The following is a 20,083-nucleotide window of genomic DNA, read 5'->3' on the forward strand; positions in this document are numbered from 1 at the left end:
CATTTTCAGTCGGAGGAGACGGTGGACCATGTTGTACAATTTGTGTTAGTGTTGAGTTGTTCAAAATTTTGGGCCATGTTGCTGGATCATCAATAGTAAATAGTTCACCTTCCTCTGGTGTCTCAGTTTTAGGATCTTCAATACTCATTGTTTGACCAAACGCTTCATGTTCTCTGCTTCCTTTGAGTATTTCAGAACTCTCATTAATTAATGTTGAAGCCGAAGAACTGTTTGTAGTTATTTCAGAACTCCCGTTATCAACTGATATATCTGAACAAATATGAGTTCAACTTGATAAATTTAAACAGTGAATTTCTTCAGCCGCTTCTTTCTTGTTTTCGCTTTCGTTTTTCATGCCCACTTGGGTATTTTCTTCCATAATAATCTCTCTCACGAATAGTCATACTTTAGAATTAAATATGATAGATTTAATTATAAAATAAGTTAATAAATTAAAACGAAATTACTTACCCAATAAATAAAATATATCTAAAATAGATAATATTAGAAAATAAATAAATCTAATATTGATTGAAAACTGCTATTGAAGAAAAATTCTGATGTCGGATAACCTAAAACCAGTTTACAAAATATATTTTTTAAGATGTTTTGTAAGTAATGTCACATATAAAAATTGTCATGACAGTACGTGTATATACTTGTTCATAAAATCATAAACTAAAATCAAAAAAACTCCTTAAAATTATTAAAAACACCTGTTTTAAAATGCACTTTTCCCTATTTAACACTATGTTGTACGATATTGTTATATATCTTAGAGTAGTTTCAAATACTACCGCTCTAGCGCTACGATCTTAAAATTTATTCCCTATACTAATTACTGTTTATCCTAATGTTATTTCATCGAATAATAGAGCCAGACCGGCGGTCTGGCTCTGGCCATGAGATACTGGGTGAGCAGTACCAACGAAAGAACGACGCACCGTTATCAGTATAATTTGAATGTTACGTAAATATAAAGAGCTAATAAGCTTCATTTCGGCAATGAAAACATTACTTAAATTAAGGGGATATTAAATCCCACATAGTTTTAAAACCGAATAAGAAACTCAAAGATTGGAATCAGAGAGTTTCTTGCCGAATATAGTAAACTATAAAGTATCGGCGACACTAGCGTTAGCGAATGCAAGTGATCGTAGTACAATACCGGATGACTCGTTGCAAAGGTGGGGGAAGTTCAGATCGCTATTCTTAGGTATTTTCCATAACGTAAAAACACTTTTCCTAGGAAATGTATGCTGTTATTACATTATGGAGGGAGGTCACTACCCAGACCGGTTTCAGCCTTTTTTGAGGCTTCATCAGTGAGTAGCTACTCTCTGATTCCAATCTTTAAGTTTCTTATTCGGTTTTAAAACTATGTGGGATTTAATATCCCCTTAATTTGAGTAATTTGAATGTATTTTCATGAAAAATTCGGTGTTTGTTTTACCAAGAAAATACATAAACACACCCATGAATAAGGCTCAGACTACAACAAAACTCTTCCTCTGGTCTCTACAAGTTTGCTATGATGAGTCAAGTGTATAACTATAAAAGAGAGCACTGATTGTATCGGCAATTTCTGTAAATTAAAATCATCATTGGAATAAGTTCATTCTCATTATATTTAAGATAATGAAAATTTATTTTCATTATCTTAAATATAATGAGAATGAACTGGGTGAGCAGTACCAACGAAAGAACGACGCACCGTTATCAGTATAATTTGAATGTATTTTCATGAAAAATTCGGTGTTTGTTTTACCAAGAAAATACATAAAAACTGTGCAGTGGCGTGGGCCCTGTGCCACCGCACAGTTCACACACCCATGAATAAGGCTCAGAATACAACAAAACTCTTCCTCTGGTCTCTACAAGTTTGCTATGATGAGTCAAGTGTATAACTACAAAAGAGAGCACTGATTGTATCGGCAATTTCTGTAAATTAAAATCATCATTGGAATAAGTTCATTCTCATTATATTTAAGATAATGAAAATTTATTTTCTGCACTACATTTAAGTATAGGTGCCTTCCATGGCTGCTTTGCTATTATTTCTGTACTTTAACTTAATTCACCCAACATTTTGAAATATGTAATCATGTAAAATCCATTTTTTTATAGATATTTAATTTTTTTCTTGCTATACAATTTCAGTTATACTGTATGCGATAACTGCTGTGTATTTTGCTGGCGTAATGGTTCGTCTTATGCTGACTTTAACTCCTGTGGTTTGTGTATTAAGTGCCATTGCCTTCTCCAATGCCTTTAGCTTTTATCTTCAGGATGATGAAAATACCAAATCTTCATCAAATGCTGCAGATAGTGATAGTGAAGAAAGTGATGGAGCAGACAGAAAAGGGAACAAAAACCTTTATGACAAGGTAATGTTATAATTTCTTTAGTTTTGAACATGCGTGCTTATTAATAAATATTGCTAATGTGGGAAAAAATGTGTGCAACCATGAGAAAGACCTGTAAATTCTGAGCAGCAAATACTATAATAGTAATTAATTTTTTTGGGGGTGGGAGGAGGATTAGCTTGCTGGTCTTATGCTTTGCTTTCTCTGTCATCCCTTGTATCTTTGTATAACTGGAAAATTTTCACAATCTTTCTTATCAGTTAATTTCATTCTTTATTTTAAAATTCTTTTGTTATATTCAGTTTTATTTTGTGTTTGCCTGATTGGCCTGAGTAATTTATCATTAACACTCAGCAAGAGGAGGTGAGGTTGACTTCATGAAAACTTGTTTGTCAAAGGTAAAGCATTAGCTGGTCATTACTGTGAAATTGGCCAAGACACAGCGAAACCACGTCTCTAGGTGGATAGGCCACTTTCCAATGTAGTTTCTATATATAGAGAAAGAGAGATCTAAATCTGTAGATTTACTGTCGTAAACACCTAAGGTTTATTAATTGTTTGAGCAATACTACTGCTATCTGCTGTTATCCAAACTGCATCTTTAAACCACAATGTTAATTAGTAAAGTAAGCACATCAACAAGTAAACTGCATGTTACTTAATACCCTAACAGACAAGACACCCTCTGCAAGGCTTAGCCATTGGACTGAAGGTCTTAAATTGGTATTCCAAATTTTGGATATTTAATGCAGTCATTTTTTTAAGCCTCCATTAAGTTGCAAAAAGTGTCTCATTTTGCATCTGCTTTGAAGAATGGTAGGTTTCCCTTCCTATCACTTCGTGGCATATCCATAGCATAGTATCATAACCCACCATATAATTATGCCAAACATGTTTTTGTTCTATGTAATGTTCACACTTCTTAGCTTGGCCAAAATAGAATAATTTGGAATCGGTGATTTGATTAACCTTGTATTCTTCTCGTACGATGAAGAGAATTCTTCAGAAAGCAGATCAGTCGCCAATTCAGATTTGAATGTAACGTGAAGGTTATTTTTTCTTTAATACTTTGGCATTTAATACTTCTGAATTTTTTGCATTAGCATGTTTCAGCCTTATACCCTTGGGTCACTGAGAAATGCTGCTGAAACGTCTTTAAAATGATCATGGCCATTGACAATGGATAAGGCAAGCACACATAGGTGTAGTTTAGTAATTGGAGTGTGCTGAGCACAAAACTTATATTTACTGACAGTGTTGACTTTTATATTCAGTTTTTTTTTTTTACAGAGGCAAAAATTTAGAACCATATGTTTAGAATGCACATGGCAGGAATTTGATGATGATGTTTAGAATGCTTTTATCATGTTCACAGTAGAACATTCTTACAAAGTAAAAGCAATAGGACATAACTAAGTGATTGATTGGAACATTGCAAGGGTATATTGATCCAAGATTTGATTTTTATTTATTTATATTTTTTATGTCACAAAGACATCAAGGGTCATGCTGCACCTGGACACAGGTCACAGCAGTACATGTGGTAATTGGTTAGTAGGACAATCACAAATATCTATGCCCTTGGCTGGAGACTGGATATGATAACCACTCAGCCAACCAGGCCATTGTATTGATCCAAGTATTGCTATGTTTTAGCACATCTTTTATTTGGGTTATTTCAGTGATGTATTATGTCATCAAGAACTGGTGTAAATACTAGGTATTATCTTAGTTTTTATTGTGGAAAAGATGTATCAAAATGTTGCAGAATTCGTTAGATATGTATACTTTTGAGACTGGAGGACACCAAGAAAAACCATGAGTACTATAAAGTTCATCACATGTGTAGAACAATTGAGAAACATGTATCTTTTTTTTTTTTTTTTTTGCTATTCTGATGGCATTCTACAAATCCACCACTAATAAGCTCTTTGCATGTTTAATCTGAGATAAATCGTGATTGTGAAGAATAAATCTAAATCAGATCTTTCATTTTCTCAACTATTTTACTGAAATTTCTTAAATTAGCTTAGACATTCAAGCTTTTTTTTTTTTTTAGACCATTTCTAGAGTTCAAAGCATTGCTGGTGATTCAGCCCTTATCTCATGATCCTCACAGCCATCTTGAAAACTTTTGCAGATCATTCTGTTATGCATAAGTAAGATACAGCACTCTCACCATATTCTTATTTTATCATGAAATCCCTGATAAGTATCCTCAAGGGGTGTGCAGGATATTATGCTAATACAACATAAAAAATTTAGATCATTACCAACTTCCTATCAACTATTTTCCTCTAAATTAATCATATTTGTGAAGACTCCAATATTATCAGTTCTACTTCTGTCTTCTAAGTCAAATCTCACTGTATCAATGCACTTAGATCTTGGTCTTTCTCTGGATCTTTTTTCTTACCATCTTGACAAAAAAAACAGTTGCTTTGCTAACCTGTCCTCTCTATTCTGTTTAAGTGACCATGCCACCTGAGATTAACTCTGTTTACACACAGTGCCATTGATGCCATCTATCCACTCTCCTAATCATTCTCAGACCTCTCATAAGTATGGTTCCTGGTCTTTGATCAAATGTTTTATTTTTGCTCTCAGATCCATAAGTTTAAAATCAGTTTGAACACTGTCTTGTATATAGCTAGTTTAGCATTTTGACTAATTTCCCTCTAATTCCACAGATTTCCTCATTTGACTTCATACTATACTGGTTTTGTTAATTCTGCTGTATTTTTATTTAATTTATAATTTTCACTAAAAATTATATCTAAAATAGCTGAAATGTTTTATTTTCTATAGGCTCTCCATTCAGGATATGGTTAGTCAATGTTTTCAATATTTCTGCCTATTTTCATTGTCTTTGTCATTTTATTGCTGCTTTTTTTCATATTCAAATTTATTACAGCAGTTAGGAATCCTGCAGACTTGTACTGGATTTATTTAGAGTATACTATCTGCATATAATAAAGAGCTGAGATTAATACTACTTTCTGTGATTGATACAGATGATAAATAATAGGTGGCGATAATGTGCACCCTTGTCTCGCACCTGATTTAACATCAAACCATTTTACTGTGCCTCCTTCAATTCTGATTGCTGATTTACATCTCAAATATAATATACTATATATTGTCTGTATAATGTCCTATTTACACTATTATCAAAGAAAGAGCTATACTGCTTCATTTTGGCAATGCAAATTATATAGAAACAAGAGATATTAAAGATCTAACCTTATTTCAAAGCTAAGTATATGTAGAAGTTTAGAAATTTTGACTAGAGAGCTTATGAGAATACAATCGTCAGCATCAGAGCTGTCTTAGCTTGCACTACTTAAGAGACCAATCTTAAGTAATGCAAGTCTTAAGTACTGTGCCCAAGTGTCCATATATTTGCTTTTTGTTAGTACATTTTGATACAGGTTTCACTGGCCTGACAGCTGTGTTGAACTGGTTTGGTTATGTTTAGATACTAGACAGAAACCTTAAGAGAGCAATAACTCATTCACTACCAAAACAGTCCTACATTAGAGGAATATTAAAGATCCGACCTTATTTTAAAACCTTATTTCATATCCTCTTATTTCTACATAATTTATATTACTAAAATGAAGATGTATGGCTTTTTTTTTTTTTAGTAATTACTGCTATGCATAAATCTTACCAGGAATACTCAGAGAAATTTGCCTGTAATGTTCATAATTCTCTCATTTAGTTTTATTTCCCTTTATACAGATGGGTGATATAGGTGAGCACTGTACTCCATCTGGAATTTGACCCTCTGACCAGATCTTTGCATAATAGCCACTATAAAACTTTTATTCTACCATATTTGAGTATTTCTGGTTGATTATCATCTATCCCACCTGTTGGAAGTTTATTTTTCACTTGGTTAGACTATAATAAATTTAGTTTAATCCTATATCCAAGTGTAAGCAAACAAAGTTTGCACCTGAAAATATCTTCAGGACTGAGGTAAGGTGGTACAGCCCTTGGCAACTTGTAACAAAGGTGGTGCAAGCTCTCATCACGCCTTGTCTCAGAATCTCCCATAATGCAAAGCACATCTCCTTGCAGACCTGTATACTGCTATGCATTAAGGGAATGGCCACTACACTGGTTGGCAACTCATATAGGTAAATATGACCTCTCTATTGCTTCTGCCTTAGTATCACCACTCTGGGTCTGCCTCCCACTGACGAGACCTCGATAAAGGCCGAAACTGGTCTGGTTAGTGGTCCTTCCCTTAATGCATAGCAGTATATATGTCTGCAAGGAAATGTGCTTTGCATTATGGGAGATTCTGAGACAAGGAGTGATGAGACCTTGCACCACCTTTGCTACGAGTTGCCAAGAGATGTCCTGAAGATATTTTCAGGTGCAAACTTTGTTTGCTTACACTTGGATATAGGATTAAACGAAATTTATTATATCCCACCTGTCTTTCCACATTTCAGGTTTTTGACTTTTTTTCTACTTTAAGTATCGATGATATACACAACCATATATATGTTAAAGATACCAAACTATTTTAAACCTGGTTTTACTCCATTTCCCAAGTAAGCAAACAGACAAACAAGTCAAGTTTGCTCCTGCAAGTGTTGCAAGTCTAGCTGACCCTGCACATAGTGCAAGACCAAGGCAACTCATGGTAAAAATAGTATAAGCTCTGATCACTAATCTTGATATTTACCCTTAATGCAAAGCACATCTCCTGGAGGAGATGTATGATGCTTTGTATTAAAGGCAAGGGGACACTACCCAGACCGGTTTTGACCTTTATTGAGGTCTCATCAGTGGGAGCCAGGCTAGAAATACCAAGATTTTAGTAATACAGAGCTTATAAGTGTTTTACCAGAACAAGTTACCATAAGGTGTTTTAATCTTATTAAATAAAAATCTCAGGAGGAGATATAAATGTAGAAAGTATTTTACCTTGGGTATAATAAATGTTAAAGATACCAAGCTATTTTAAACCTGGTTTTATGACTCCATTTCCTAAGCAAGCAAACAGACAAACAAGTCAAGTTTGTTCCTGCAAGTCTAGCTGACCCTGCATGTAGTGCAAGACCGGTTTCGTATTAAAGACCTTGCCTTTAATACAAAGCATCATACATCTCCTCCAGGAGACGTGCTTTGCATTAAGGGTAAATATTAAGAATAGTGATCAGAGCTTATTCTACCTTTACCATAAGTTGCCTTGGACTTGCACTACGTGCAGGGTCAGCTAGACTTGCAACACTTGCAGGCGCAAACCTGACTGACTTGTCTTTTTGCTTACTTGGGAAATGGAGTAAAAAACCAGGTTTATATTTAAAATAACTTGGTATCTTTAACGTGTGTGTGTGTGTGTGTGTGTGTGTGTGTATTCCTTTTAAGTGTTTTCTACCACTGTGCTGTCACTGCTTGTTTCATATAGAAATCTTTGAAAGTAATCACTCCAGAAATCTAGAATACCTTTATCTTCAGTGTTTGTCTCCTTTATCATCTGATTACTTTTATAGTACTCTTTTCTCTATTTCAGCTTTTTTTTTAATGCTCCAAAATATTTTTCCACTTTCATGATATTTATTATTCTTACGAAATTTTCCATGTCAGTTTAGCTAGTTTTGCAGTGCTTCACTTTCTTAAAATTTTCTCTATATCTCTATCTTTTATATTTCTTGTATTTTTTCTCTATATCTTTTCAGCACAATCTGACAGTAACTTTTGATAAGGTCTTTTTCTTGATTGCCTCTTTGCTAACAGGAAGATTGAATATAAAACAACTCAGTTAAGAAAGACTGTGGAAAGCAGAGCCATTCGCAATGAGCACATTGCATCATTGTACTACTTACTTTGACACTCATTCTTGAAGCTTAATTGTCAAACCTTGTATTAAGTGAAAATAGTGTGAAAGCAAAGTTCCTGTCTCTTGATTTACATAATGATTACTGTGATCATTTGCTACTGAAACATTTATACGGTTTATCTAATGTGAAATGCAACTAGCATTTCATATTATATATAACAATTGTTTTTAATAAATTTGAGTTTAAAAATTTTTTCCTAGAAAGATAACCATATAAATTAAAAATAATTTATTTTAATTCTTTATTCAGGCCGGGAAAATTCGTAAGATAAAGACTGATCAAGCGAAGGAGAGTCCTGGATTAGGTACAAATGTGCGAAGTGTCATTGTGGTAGTAATGGTGATGATTTTAATGATGTTTGCCGTCCACTGTACATGGGTAACGAGCAATGCCTACTCCAGTCCTAGTATTGTATTAGCAAGTTATAGTTCAGATGGGTATGTCTGTTTTTCATATTATTTTGTATTGACATTACATGATTGAATTTTTTTGATCACTATTTAAATATTGCTGAAATTTGTACTGAATTGTGGTCTGGTCAATGTGATGATTAAAATTCTAATAAGGGAGGAAAAATTATACTTTCATATATTTGAAAAATATGAATATTGAAAATAACATTTAAGAAAGTTTTAAAGCAAATAAAAGTTGAGCAGTTCTCAGATGTGAACTGTAGACTAAAATACACAAATATGACTGAAGAAAAAATGAAAGAGTTTGAGAACAAGAACCAAACCTTGTAGGTTCAGTGGCAAATCCTGAAGTAAACATTGATTCAGCCAGAGATGTATGTGGTGAGGTTGTCTGCAAGGATAGAAAAATCGGAATCCATGGTGCACACAGGAAGTTAAAGAGGCAGTGAAGGAAAAGAAGAAAGCATATCGAAACTTCCTTGCAAATAAGTCAGCTTGTTTAGAGAATGCAGAGACATATGTAAGATAGCTAAACACTGTAAAACTAGCTAAACAAAAGTCATGAGAAGACTTTGGTAAGAACATATAAACTAAATATCAAGATGGCAAGATACTCTGGAGGTTTGAAAAAGCTCAGAAATGAGGAAAGAGTGCTGTAAAAGGAATTACAGATGATAAAGGTGACATGAAAACTGGTGAAAAAGATATCCTTGATGTATAGAGTAATTACTTCAAAAAAAAATTGCTAAATGAAACAATCAGTAACATCACAGTAGTAAAAAGTGCAACCAGGAATACATATCCATACTTGAAGTAAAAAAGCCATCAAAAGCCTGAAATGTGGAAAGGCAGCTGGAGTAGATGATATTCGACCAGAACTGCTCAAGTATGGAAGTATAAATGTCTTGCACTGACTGCACTGCATAGTTCAGAAGGCCTGGACAGTGGAATGAATTCCAGATGATTGGAGTAGAGTTCTCATAGTATCCATATATAAAAAAGAAATAAAACTGAATGTGAGAATTAGAGGTATTTCCCTACTAAGTGTTCCTGGTAAGATTTATGCAAGTATACTTGGGAAACAGTTGAGAAGAATTGTGGAAGAAAAGCTTGGTGAAGAACAAGCTGGATTCAGGGCAAATAGAGGCCATCAGGATCAGATTTTCACTTTACGACAAACAGTTGAGAAATCATAAGGATATAACAAAGATCTGTATTTAAGTTTTGTAGATCTGGAAAAGGCATATGACAAGGTGCCAAGAGAGAAGCTATTCAATACACTGCAGTTATATGGTGTCAATGGGGCATTATATCAAGCAATACTTAGTCTGTATTTGAGTTGTAAGTCGGCAGTTAGAATTGAAGGAAGTACAGGAAGCTGGTTTTATGTTAAATCTGGTATATCAGATAAGGTTGTACATTATCCCCTCTGTTATTCATGATCTATATGGATCACGTTATGAAGGAAAGTGGTATTAAAACTGACATCAAAATTGGATATGTTAATCTCGGCTCTTTACTTTATGGAGATGTTATATTTTAAAATAAATTTGGTGCAATTCTGCAAGATTCCCTGACTAAATTGAATAACTGTTGTTATAGATTTGGTGTGAAAACAATGAAAGTAGGCAGAAGCATTGAAAATATCAACTGCAATGTGAATGGAGAACCTATAGAACAAGTAAAACATTTCAGCTACTTAAGCATGATTTTTAGTGAGATAGTAAATTAAATATGGAAATAGACAACAGAATCAAGAAAACTGGTATGATAGGCAGTCAACTGAATAAATTTATATGGAATAAGAGAGAAATTTGTCAAAACACTAAATTAGCTGTATACAACAGTGCCAAACCAATTTTAACTTATGGATCTGAGAGCTGGGTTTGAAATAAAACACTTTACAAAGATTATAAAATTGATACAGATGGCATCGATGGAAATATATTAAAAACTGTATTAGAAAAGAACTTGACATTATTAGCATCCAGGAATGTGTTAGCAGAGCTAATCTCATGTGGTATGGTCACTTAAACTGAATGAGAGCCAAGTTACTTTGTCTTGGGTGCAGACTGTAGGGTTTTTCCCAGTTTATCCTGGGGTTTTTCATCCTGCAAAGCAGGCAAACCGGCCTTGAGAACTCAGTACTACACGACATATGATACACTGGGGCGTAGAGCTGACCACCTTATCCTGTGAATAGTTTGAGGTCCGATAATTAATAAACCCTCAACACCGCAAGGTAAAAGAGGGTATAAAGTAGATGAGAACTTAGCTCTTTGTATAACAAGGATGATGTTATACTCCTCAACACATCTAGTGCAAGTCTTCAGGATTCCCTAAATTGAATAGCAGCTGTAACAAATTTGGCATGAAGATCAACAATAAAGAGACTAAAACTATGAAAATAGGCAGAAACATTAAACACCAACAAATGAGGAGAGCCTTTAGAACAAGTAAAATATTTCAGCTATTTAAGCATAGTTTTTATTGAAGATGGCTAGTTAAATCTGGAAATAGACAACAGAATAAGTAAGCTTGTGTAGTTGGTAGCCAGCTGAATAAGTTTATATGGAATAAGAGAGAAATTAGCTAAAACACCAAACTAGCAGTATACAAGACAGTGTTCAAACCAGTGTTCAAGTTATGGATCTGAGAGTTGTTAGAAATACCCCATCAAAGACTAGAGACCACAAATACAAGGGTTCTGAGAAGGAACTTGACATTGTTTGCATTCAAGAATATCTAAGCAGAGCTAATCTAAGGTGGTATGGCCACTTGTATAGAATGGGTGAGGAAAGGTTAGCAAAACAGGTGTCTGATACCAAGATGGCAGGAAAGAGATCTACAGTAAGACCAAGTTCTAGGTGGATTGATTCAGTCAGAAGTGCCTTAGAAGCATGAAATGTTAGATATGACAATATTTAAGGGCTAACAAGTAATAGACTAATTTGGAGGAAAATTGTGGATAGGAAGTTAATAATAATGTAAACCTAACCATGTAATGCTGTGATAGTAGTCTGAACACCCCTTGAGGGTACATATCTGGACATCGATGATGAGCATTGCTCAATATATTGTCTCATTTACACTGTAGTAATGTTTGAACAGTTTTTCTTTTGGCATCTTGTCATATGACCTTTCAAGATCTATGAAATTTAAATACAGATCCTTGTCATATTTCCATGATTTCTCACCTGTTTGGCTTAAATCCAGCTTGTTCCAAACTTGAATATATCTTAGAGGTTAATTTAAAAAAAAAAAACTTTTTTTCTTGAATGAATTGCATATAGTCTAGTTCCAAACATATCGAACAAATTTCATTATTCTGTTTTGTTCCTTCTATATCTATAGCCAGAGAACACAAATGAAGAAAATACAATCAGTGCAATGTTAGATTTATTACTTGGGAAATGAAAGAAATTAGAACAAATGGATCATTAACAATTTTATTAACTCTTGAATGAATTCTATCTGTTGCATTTTGTAGATTGTTTATATCTTATATAGAAATGAAGTTATTAAAAATTCAAACTGCACAAGGACTATCGATACCTTGAACACACACACACACACACACACACACATATACATATATATGTGTGTGTGTGTGTGTATATATATATATATATATATGTGTGTGTGTGTATATATGTGTATATTGGATTTTTATTCTGTTATTATGGCTGTTTCAGGTCACGGGTTATTCTTGATGACTTCAGAGAAGCTTACTACTGGCTTTCTCAGAATACAGCTGATAATTCCCGAGTGATGTCTTGGTGGGATTATGGATATCAAATAGCAGGCATGGCAAATCGGACAACATTAGTAGATAATAATACATGGAACAACAGTCACATAGCTTTAGTAAGTCTTTACCCATAACCTTTAATTTGAAATATTAGTCATGTTAAGGAAATATAAATTTTGTTCTGTATTTCACACTAATATTAATGCAGATCCAAATACATAATTTTCAGTAATTCATGCTCGCCCATTTCTCCCAGCTATTTGTTTCTACTGTAACTCTGTATACCATACCATGAAAAGCACATTCAAATCTATCATTGTGCATGTGTGGTATCAGTAGAGGAAGTTGGTTTGTTTTTTTCAGGCCCATGTCTGCCAGTGGACATAATTTTGGATATATTGTTTTACTACAAATTTGATATAATTTTTTTTACTATTTTTATCTTATTTGTAAAAAAAGAATTTATATATTAAATGCTTTTTAGAATAGAAAGCATATATTATACCATTAATTTAAAATACTATTTGATGTACATATTATAGAAAATAAATTTGTATATACAACATTTAGATTGCAATCAGTTAGTCCACACAAATTTTCTTATTGTATAGACATCTCTATGGAGTCTGAAGACTCATTTACAGGATGCCAACACACTAATCGTTATTCACATAATATCTATATTTCTTAAATTCGTTCACTTGCAAAGCATCCATGCCTACTTTTGAGAGGTTGACTAAAGTTCTATCCCTTCTTGTCAGGTATTGAATCTATATATATATATATGTGACAGAATGATCATTGACTCGGTTAACATACATAGTTTTGTGAAGAATTAAATGACTGGAACCGCGATTTAAGTAAAAAGGTTTTAATATAAACACGCTACTAGTTTCGGCCTGTAACAGCCTTCTTCAGGTGACATTATAAAAGAAAAAACACTAAACATTGAGGGTTAAAAGACTATGAACAACACAGACAGTCTTTATACATAATTATCATGAAAACGTTGTAGTTGTATTTGAAGCTGTTTTCTTTCGTTTGTTGCATTGTTGGGAGAGTGCGTGTTTGCTGCATCACGTGAACGCCAGTACATGATTACAGCTGAATGACTATCTGGGAGGTTGTAGCTTAAGTTGTTATTTAGATGAATAGGATTGAAGATGATTTCTCTAGATTCCATTGAAATCATCTTCAATCCTGTTCATCTAAATAACAACTTAAGCTACAACCTCCCAGATAGTCATTCAGCTGTAATCATGTACTGGCGTTCACGTGATGCAGCAAACACGCACTCTCCCAACAATGCAACAAACGAAAGAACAGCTTCAAATACAATTACGTTTTCATGCTAATTATGTATAAAGACTGACTGTGTTGTTCATAAACATCACAGTTTATGAAACATCACAGTCTTTTAACTCTCAATGTTTAGTGTTTTTTCTTTTATAATGTCACCTGAAGAAGGCTGTTACAAGCCGAAACTAGTAGTGTGTTTATATTAAAACCTTTTTACTTAAATCTCGGTTCTAGTCATTTAATTCTTCATAAAAAAAAATATATATATATATATAAATTCACAAACCATTATCATCATAGGAGCATTGCACACATCTATCACTGTCTTGGTTATTCACCTATCGATTACTTCCACTTCTTATAGCTGAAGAAACCAATGCATTGTTTGCCTGACTTTCTTCAGGATCTGTGTCTTACACAGATTTAGTAACTAATAAATTTCACACCATGGAATTCCTGGTTTACATTGATAGTCATATGATTAGATTGTCAAATGTGAACTATGTTTTGTCCTTGAAGTCTGATATTTCTGTGGCTTAATAACTGCTGCTGGTATAGAGATACTGCAGTTTAATAACATCTGACTAGTTAAGTAAGTCATGACACTTGCATCATCATAAGCAAAGGTCTTTTTTTAATTGATAAGAAATACTAGAAGAATAAAAATGATTTTCATTGCTATTTGTAGAATGTTGAAAATCATAAATTTATTGTAATTATTCTTTCTAGTTTTTTAATCAATTAAAGTTCTTTTCTCCTAATTATGCTTGTTTGAACTTATGAATCCAGTTGGATTTTATTGTTAATTTAATAAAACTAGTTCTTCTTAAAGTGCTATTTCCTAACAGAGTTCAGCGACCATCTTTGCAACTATGCTTCTGAATTTTAGTGGCTCTGATTAAGAGCTCTGCATTCAGTTTAGTCCAGTTTTTTATATTGTCTAGCCATGATATTTTTCTTCTTCAGCTCTTTCCTCTTTTCATTGATTTGTATCTTCCAGTATTACTTGGAATGTTATGTTTATGGTTTCTCATTAATGTCCTAAGTAGGTAGTTTTCCTTCTTTTCACAATATTGATTCTCGATTACTGATTATTATTAATTCTTGATTTTTATTTATCTTTCTCAATACCTCTTGATTCTTCACATTTCAAAGGCTTCTGGTTTTTTTTATTGTATTTGCCTTTAACATCCATGTTCTAACTCCATATAGTGAACTTGACTGTACATAGCACTTCGTCATTTGTACTCGAATTTCAATGTTTAACTCAATGTTACATAAAATGGGTTTCATGTTGATAAAGGACTGTCTTGCAATTTCAATTCTTGATCTTATACCTCCATTTCACAATCCACATTTTCATTTAGCCAGGATTCCAGGTATTTGAATTTGTTCAAATTTCAATTCTTGATCTTATACCTCCATTTCACAATCCACATTTTCATTTAGCCAGGATTCCAGGTATTTGAATTTGTTCACTTGTTCGATTTTATTTCCATTTAGAATTAAGTCAGCTGTTATCAAAGGTTTGTTGCTTATAAGTTTTTTTGTGTATGTTAATTTTTAGGTCCATTTCTGTACTTTCTTTGTTTACACATTCTAGGAGTAGTTGAAGATCTTAAATATTTGTTGTACAGTTGACCTTTGAAGAATGAGAGTTTGAATTGCACTGGTCCACTTTTACATGAATTTTTTGAATAAATATATTAGAAAATTTTTTGGAGAGTTGTAACAATTTGAAAAAACACTCAGACAAACTACGTAGCCTAGAAACATCGAAAAAAATTAAATAAAAGTTAGGTATGTCATGAATACATAAAATATATGCAGATGCTATTCTATTTTATCATTTACTACCATAAAGTATACACAAATCTATAAAATTTTATAATAGATGCCTATCCTTGCATAAGGTGAGTGATATTTAATATAAAATTAATGTGTGTTTTCTTACTATTCTATAATTTTGCTGTCAAATTATGCACACAAAAAAAAAAAAAACACTTGCAGACCATACATGGTGCCATTTGCATTCAAGAGAAATGTAAAGTAACTGAATAAAATTAATGAAATAAAGAGCCAAAAGGCTTCACTTCGGCGATGTAAAAATTATTTAAATTAAGGGGATATTTAATCCCACATTATTTCAAAGCCGAATAAGAAAACTCTAAGATAGAAATCAATCAAAGAGTTTCATGCCGAATATAGCAAACTATAAAAGTTTGGCGAATCCAAGCGTGAGCAAACACCTGTGTGGTGCAATACCGGGCAACTCGTAGTAAAGGTGGATAAAGCTAGGATCGCTATTCTTAGTATTTGCCCTAATGTAAAACTCATTCCCTAGGAGATGTATGTTGTTTTACATTAAGGTAGATAGGTCACTACCCAGGTTGAAACCGGTCTGGGTGGTGACCTATCTCCCTTAATGTAAAACAACATACATCTCCTAGGGCATAGATGGCGAACCTATGGCACGTCAACAATTTACTGGTGCTATCCTTTTATACGCTTATAAATTATTCATAGTTTTTTTAATTGTTATAATACATACAAGTTAAATTTAGTTTTACATGAAAGAAACTAACCAACAAACACAAAGCCTACTGTAGGAAAAAGGCAAAACGGCTGAAAGCTGAGGGGCATAATAACATGACTCAGCTGATAGAAAAGAACTGTTTAGTCGCCAAAGCTTTTCATTATTTAAAAGCTTATTAATTAACTCAAGTTTATTATCTTTAATATTTTTAGCATATAAGTCACCAGCTGCAACTTTGTCAAAACACGTGTCTTCTAAACATATGACATTAAGAGTAGCATGGAAGTCATATCTGTCATATCTGCTGGGCATCTTCCTATGGTGGGCTGTGAACAAGTACAATTTTTCTTTTCCTCAGTCGACTCATTCTAGATCTAGGTTTCTCAACCGCCGGGCCGCGAGAGGTTCTTCTGAAATTTGTCATTTTTCATGAATAAATATTTTATAGTGGAAATATTCTGAGGGGAATATAATATTCGTGAATATAACAAAAAGCTCAGACCCAGAACTCTTAAATAACATCTATGTAGGAAATCTCAGTGACGAAGCAGCATATTTTTAAGCATGGAAGTATTCATGAGTGATTGGGGAATTTTCAGACATCGAAATCTTTCAACATTCAGAAATTCGTTGGCTGTTCTGCGGTGAAGTTCACAAGAGATTATATGAACTCCGAAAGGAAGCTGAGCTATTTTTAATTAATAAGAAAAGTGACCTGTCCCATTATTTCCAGGATAAGAAATGGGTCGCCAGGCTGGCATATCTCAGCGATATATTTTCTTACATAAATGAGTTGAATTAAAACTTCAAGGTCCAGATAGAACAAAATTTAATGCTTGGAACAAGGCCAAATCATTCAAAAAGCAACTCAAACTCTGGCTTAATATGATTGCAGAAAGAAATAATGAAATGTTCGAGTCGTACTCAGATTCTATTATGGAAGCAGATGATTTCTATGCACACAATTCAGTTTCAGATATTATTGCAGCCCACTTGAAGATGTTGTTGTCGATTAAAAAGTTTTAACCAGAACATGAGGATCCCCGGAGGCAAAATATGTGAATCCCTTTGTTGAACTCAAAGAGACAGCCCTTACCCATGAAGAAATCTTTCAACTTTTGAATTATCACCGGACAAAGGACTGGAAAGTACTTTTAATACTATGAGCAATTCGAAATTCTGGATCAGAATGAAAAATGAATATCCAAATTCATATGAAATATCAATGAGATTTCTACCACATGTATTTGTGAAATTTTGCATTTTCTGTCATGACTATGCTTATAACGAAACAGACGAACAGCTTGCACCTTTCTGACTGTCTCCGTTTGGCTGTCACTTCAGTTCATCCCAGAATTAATAAGCTAACAGACAGAAAACAGCAACAAAATCCTTACTACCATAACTAAAACTTTCAAAAACTCAGCTGTAGTAAAAGAAACTAAGTTTAACTTTTTCAATAAATTTTAATTGCAGCGTTAAAGTGATGCATTTTTAAATTCAAAATATAAATTATTGTTGGATCTAGTGTTTAAAATTGAGTGATTCATACATTTTTTTTATTTACATACTTTGCATATATGAATATGTAATAAAACCGTATTTATTCGAATATAATTCTCACTTTTTTCCCCCATAATTAAAGATAAAAATTCAGAAACCCAAACAGTGAAATCTTCCTTCCCATTATTCCAAGCAAAAATTAACATTAATTTACTTACAAGACTTGAGATAAATAAAGAACAATCCTTCACGAATGACTAATGAGAAGTGAAAGCATACTGCGAAACAGAGAGCAATGGTAGGCCAGTATAGATAGAGCAGCTATGAAGAACGTGCATATGATTGGTGCAGTATTAACAAAAGATCGTGCGACTCAAAGATAAAAGCCAGCCGACAATTTTTAAATTGAAATGCAAAATTCTCTTCAACCAAATCTCATAAAATCTGCAAATGTCATAACAACACTCACTATATATTTCTTAGTTTTAATACATTCATGACGGGGTGTCGTTTATCATTCCGACATAATTTCTCATTACCTACTTGTTCAGCTCACACAAAGTTTCAACCCTTGGTTGATTTTTATTGCTTGTTTGTGTTTGAGCTGGCAGGGGAACTCGCCCAAGCATTATATGGCATGTTTCTATTTGTGGTAGAATTTTATTTTAAGTTAGCCTTTGTGATCTGTCGTAATGACATCAAGAATTTCAAATGCAATCAAACAAACACTTATTTCATGTGATCGAAAAATTGGACAATAGTTTTTAGTTAGATACTGTGTTTCTGGTGCAACATATGGTTTTACTGGAGTTTATACAGCATAGTTTCTGTGAGAGGGGAATGCAATTCATTAGTTAGCGCCATTTTTATTCCAGCTGTCTCTAATTGCACTATTTGTTGAGAAATATATTAGACTGCATAAGCTTCTATACATTATTCAGGGATACAATAAAACTACTTGTTTTTCTTTCATCTGCAGTATAATGGCTGTTGGGGAGGGCGTGTTGTTAACCATGGGTAGCGAGTTACTATTGCCTCGGCGCTTAAACATGTTTAAACATTTTTCAGGTGCAAGGATGTGCAAAACTTTTTAATGTCTTTTTTCATAAAGTAAAATCAGTGTGCGAGTTATACGTGAGGGCAAGTTATGTTCGAGTAAATATGGTAAGCGTTTCGCCTACAAGTTGACATCCTTCTGGTGCTTCCCCTGCTCAGCTGACATCTATGATGAGTTAAAATGCATAAATATTTTTCTCACTGCCGTTTTTTTTTTGTTTTCAAACCAGTATCATTAAAATCAATTTAATTATACAATAATCAATTTTACATTGAATAATATTATAAATTTATATATAAATAAATTTTATAAATAAAAAATATTTATTTATAAAATTATAAATAATTAAATTATATATATTAAATAAATAAATTTTCTATTAAAAACTGCCCGGCAATTCAACAACTTCATTTGCAAATTTTTGGCATGCACTGGCACGTCAGCAACTCTATATTCTAAAGTTTTGGCATGCACACATAAAAAGGTTCGCCACCACTGTCCTAGGGGATGAGTATCTACATTAGGGCAAATACTAAGAATAGCAATCCTAGCTTTATTCACCTTTACTACGAGTTGCCCGGTATTGCACCACCCAGATGTTTGCTCATGCTTGGATTTGCCAAACTTTTATAGTTTGCTATATTCGACATGAAATTCTTTGATTGATTTCTATCTTAGAGTTTTCTTATTTGGCTTTGAAATAATGTGGAAATAAAATTAACTGTAGTACATACTGTACTACTACTCCTGTTGCTATTGTGGTGAGCTAAAGTGTTGCAAGTATCTGCTAAAAACGGCATGTGACGCTCATCATCTCCACATGAGCAGTTCATCTCTCTCTAGTAACAAAAAGTTATCCCTAGCAGTTCCCACGTATTTTTCATTGTGTTTAATGCAATAACATAAACCTTGAATAATACCATAGGACTCGCATAAAGTGCTTCTAGTGATGATGGAAATGCTCCCAAGAAACAGAGAAAAGTCATGGCATTATAAGAAAAGTTGAATTACTTGATATGTACTGTAGACTGAGGTTTGCAGCTGCAGTTGCCTGCCATTTCAAGATAAATGAATCTAGCTTAATGACCATTGTAGAAGGGGAAAAAAAAAAAAAAAAACGAAAGGAAATTCGTAAGGCTGTCTCTGCAGCTATGCCAGGCAGGTGTGAAATACCTTTTTATCTTGTATTGAAAATACAGTTTTATGTGGGTGCAGAATTGCTATAAGAAAGGCATACCTATGATTTGAGGAAAAGCAGTCATTACATGACATGGCAACTTAAAGCAAATGGAAGGTG

At 33.4% G+C, this 20,083-nt stretch overlaps 1 protein-coding gene across 2 annotated transcripts in view; it reads left to right on the plus strand.

Annotated features, from left to right (window-relative positions):
• Positions 1-20,083, plus strand: part of Stt3B (catalytic subunit 3B of the oligosaccharyltransferase complex) — a 250,419-nt gene that overhangs the window by 170,692 nt on the left and 59,644 nt on the right. For both annotated transcript variants that reach the window (XM_090413219.1, XM_090413218.1), the window contains exons 11-13: positions 2,161-2,387; positions 8,477-8,664; positions 12,336-12,507. In XM_090413219.1, coding sequence (XP_090269345.1) covers positions 2,161-2,387; positions 8,477-8,664; positions 12,336-12,507 — 587 coding nt within the window. The remainder of the gene's footprint in view (positions 1-2,160; positions 2,388-8,476; positions 8,665-12,335; positions 12,508-20,083) is intronic.

The sequence above is a fragment of the Typopeltis vanoorti genome, chromosome 23 (genome assembly GCF_054136105.1).
Source record: "Typopeltis vanoorti isolate ZY-2024b chromosome 23, IOZ_Tvanoo_1.0, whole genome shotgun sequence".
NCBI classification, from domain to species: domain Eukaryota; kingdom Metazoa; phylum Arthropoda; class Arachnida; order Uropygi; family Thelyphonidae; genus Typopeltis; species Typopeltis vanoorti.